We start from the raw sequence: 3,832 nt of genomic DNA on the forward strand, positions 1-3,832 counted from the left end.
TGCAGTGCCCTGTGGCTCCCCCAGGAGTCTGGGGAGCTGGGAGGGGGTGTGAGCAGGGGTGTTGGTGAGCGGGCTGGACTGACAGGATACTCTCTTTGCCAGCAAAGGCCACCTGAGTGCCGTCCTGGCCATCAAGGGGAACCTGTCCAGCAGTGAATTCAGGGCCATCCGGAGCATCCTGGACATCCACACGGGGGCGCGCGAGCCCTCTAAGTCCCTGTTTTCACTTATAAAGGTTGGTTAGCTACTTCCGCGGCCTGACCTGCTTGTGAGCTCATGGCGAGCAGCGGATGCCACCCCGTTCGGTTCGGGGGCCGTTCAGACCAGCACCGGCTTCACAGCCCCACACGGCCTCTCACGGACGTCCTGCCTTCTGCTGCTGCTTCTGACCAGCCCTGGCCTAGGCGCAGGTCCCTGGGCCGCGGGAACTGGACAGGCCCTGGCTTGTTCACCCCTCCCGTGGCGGGCGGGGGGAGCTATGGGGACCCAAGGAGGCCACACATGAGAAGTTCCCTGTAGATGACGGTGGATCTTGCACGCTCTGAAGGAGGGGCCAGGAGGGGGAGTGGCCAGGGGACGGAGCTCCAGGGTCACCGCCTGTCTGTGGGGTCCTTCCACAGGCTGCCTCCGAATTGCCCTCCTCAGCCTGGGTCTTGGCGCCTCTCCAGCTCCGGGGTGGCGGCCTGAGCGTCACCCCTCCTGCCTCCTCTGGTCCAGGGCTGTGCTGAGCTGGGCTCAGCCAGGGCGTGGAATGGAGGGCAGAACTGGAGGGAAAAAAGGGAAAGATGAGCTCTCATCTGGGACCTGGAAAGGGGCCTGTGGGGTCACATGGCAAGCTGGGGGCAGAGCTGGCATCAGGGCCCCTGCAGCTCAGCCCCTGACCCTTCTCTGCTTCCCCACGGGCTTCCCCTGAGGATGGGTCCAGGAGGGGCAAGGACCTCCTGGGTTTTCTCAGCCTCCGCCTTCCCCCACACGGAGACAGGCCCAGGGGTTCCTCCGCAGGTCCTCCCCAGAAGTCAGGCTGAGGTCTGGGCAGGGCAAGCTTGACCTCTGACTCCTCGGCCTCTGGATTAGTTTCCTGTTGCCACTTCAGCAAACTTCCACAAGCTCAATAGTTTAAAACAGAACTCTCTTTCGGTTGTGGAGGTCAGAAGTCTGACATGGGTCTAGTGGGCTAAAGCCAAGGTGTCAGCCGGGCTGACAGCCGGGTTCCATCTGGATGCTCTGGAGGGCCATTTCCTTGCCTTTTCCAGTTTTTAGAGGCTGGCCTCCCCTGTTTCTTGGCTAGTGGCCCGCTTCTATCTCCAAAGCCAGCAACGGCCGGTCGATCTCTTTTTCACATCTCAGCACCCCTCTCCTGCCTCCATCTTCCTTCCTTAAGGACCCCAGTGATGACCTTTGACCCACCCAGACAATGACCTTTGACCCACCCAGACAATCCAGGATCCTCTTCTGATGTTAAGTTCAGCTGATTAGCAGCCTTCATTCCACCTGACCCCTTAAGTCCTCTTTGCCTTGGAACGTGACGCAGTCACAGGTCCAGGGATGTGGACGTGGGCATCTTTGGAGGGGGGTATTATTTTGCCCACCACAGCCTCCACCCATCCCCTGCCCTGTGGGGTGCCTTGTCCTATCCCAGGGAAACATGGGTTCAGCTACCCTCCTCGGCCTCTGCTTACCCCAGAGGCTCTCGGTAGTCAGACTTGGGCACAACTCCACCTCGCCTGCGCCGCTGGGCACGCCGTGACGGGCTTTGCAGCCAGCTCTCGGGTTTGTGCTCCCTCTTTCCAGGTACTGTGGCCGGAAACTGGCCCGTGTAAGTGGTGCACGAAGGCCTTTGTACATTTGTAGGAGTTCGCGTGTTTGATGTTACTATTATTATTTTTGGTAGTACTGCTTTTGTATGCGTTTTTTTATAACATGATCTTAGTTTTATAGCTTGTTATAAAGCTGATTTCAAAAGTGGCTGTGGAGTGATTTATTTTGGGAGCAAGGATGGGCCATCAGTGGCTTTCTCAGCCTCTTGGGGTCTGGCAGACCCTGTGCCCCCAGTTTCTGTGTCAAATCCCCAATGAGTCCGGCCCCCAGGCGCCTCCTACCCACTTCTTACCTGTGAGCGTGAGTTTTGGGGGGGTCTGCTGTGGGGCAAGGCCCATCACTTCGCCCTTCAGTTTCCTCACCTGTAAAGGGTGGTCATGACCCTATCCAGCCCCCGCACTGTCCTTTACTGAGGAAGGGGAGGCGGGGCCTCCAGACAATCCTTTCAGCTCCACGCATAGGGCCAGTGGGAACTGACTCTCATATTTCTGGAATTGACCTTGAAGGCTACAGCTGTGAACAGAGCTGACCCCAGCTGTCCTCTACATCCCCATCCTGGCCCAGGATTGGGGGAAGGGCAGAGTCCCTGGGAGGGAAAGGGGAACCTGGGTGAACACATTCCACAGAGCTGAGGGGGGCGCCCAAGGGAGCCAAGGGTGGGTGGAGTCTGGAGTCTGGCAGGAAAGGCCTGGATGGGGAGGGAAGGTCCTTTCAGATGAGATGGGGGTGGGATGGATCCACCAAGCGGTGTTGTGCAAGGAGGGGAGGGGAGGGGACAGTGGTGACTGAGGACGCCCTGCGTTTGGGCTCCGAGTGCGGGGTCCTGGGCGCGTTGAGCCTGCAGTGCGGGGTGGGAGTGGCCGCGGGTTTCCCCTGGATCCTCCCGCAGAATCCTGGGTGAGGGATAAGAGGGAAGGGGGTGCACAGGGGGACGTGAAAGGAGCTGAGGACCAGATGGAAAGTTTTAGATCAATGCGGGCAGACATTAATGGACCAAAGAGGATGGATTTGGACTCAAAAGTGCTGGGGTGCTGAGTCCCCCAGTCTCACAGCAGCGGGTGGGCCGGGGTCTGAGGAGAATAGAGGCAGCCAGAGGCAGGCACCCTGGGGTGGGGTTGGGGGGGCAGGGCCAGGTCAACTCCTGCTGGACCCAGCGCAGGAAGGGCCACCCCCGGCGGGGCAGGCGAAGGGCAATGAGAAGAGGACATGGCCGTCGCAGTTAGGGACACGTTGCTGTTCCTGTAGGAGGGGTAGAGATGTACGAGTTCCCGTCAGGGCCACCAGCTCGGGCCACCTACTTCAGTAACTTCCCGGTCGCCGCAGGAAAATTCCCTTCAGGGAAGGATTTGCCCCAGAGTTGGGGAGTGAGTGACTGGGCAGAGGGGACAAAGGGCAGAGCCGGGGCAGGGGCCCCAAGACCCGGCTCCCCATCCAGGCTCCTGTGAACTGGAAGGGAGGCCACGGTGGATGGTGGGACAAGCATGGGTGGGACCCTCCAGCCCTCGCTCCATCCCTGCTGGGGGCGGGGGGAGAGCTGGCCCGGGCCCTCCCTGAAGGGCTCACATTCCCGGGAGACCTGGAAAGAACAGGGAGCAAGTAAGTAAACAGTCCAGGCCCAAGTGCAGGGGGAGACGGGGAGGGGGTGATGCCGCAGTTACGGGCGGAGGGCCAGCTCTCACTGTGGCCATGGAGAGTGATCACTGAGGAGGGGACCATGCGTGGTGACCCATTTGCACAGACGGGAAAGGGGCGGGATGGGGACAGCCTGGCCATGCCAGGAGGTGGGAACTGGAAGGGGCTCAGGTTTTAGGGAAAGAAAGAGCTCAAGGGCGGGGGTGGCCGAGAGTGGGCAGTGGAGCGAGACACCCCCAGAGAAGCAGGCGGGGATCCGGGGGCCTTCGCTGGGGCTGGGAGTTGGGATTCACTCTAGCTGTAGAGGAAAAGCACTGGAGGGCTTGGAAGAGGCCATTTGCTGTGATGTGTGACTGGGAAAGGCCTTGCTGGCTGCTGCAGG

At 60.4% G+C, this 3,832-nt stretch overlaps 1 protein-coding gene across 1 annotated transcript in view; it reads left to right on the forward strand.

Annotated features, from left to right (window-relative positions):
* The window catches only part of TNFAIP2 (TNF alpha induced protein 2), a 12,339-nt gene extending 10,374 nt beyond the window's left edge, over positions 1-1,965 (forward strand). Inside the window, 1 exon segment of the mRNA XM_024759562.1 lies at positions 103-1,965. Coding sequence (XP_024615330.1) covers positions 103-244 — 142 coding nt within the window. The 3' untranslated portion in view covers positions 245-1,965.
* The last annotated feature ends 1,867 nt before the right edge of the window (positions 1,966-3,832 follow it).

Source organism: Neophocaena asiaeorientalis, unplaced genomic scaffold (genome assembly GCF_003031525.2).
Source record: "Neophocaena asiaeorientalis asiaeorientalis breed wild unplaced genomic scaffold, Neophocaena_asiaeorientalis_V1.1 scaffold476, whole genome shotgun sequence".
Taxonomy (NCBI): Eukaryota; Metazoa; Chordata; class Mammalia; order Artiodactyla; family Phocoenidae; genus Neophocaena; species Neophocaena asiaeorientalis.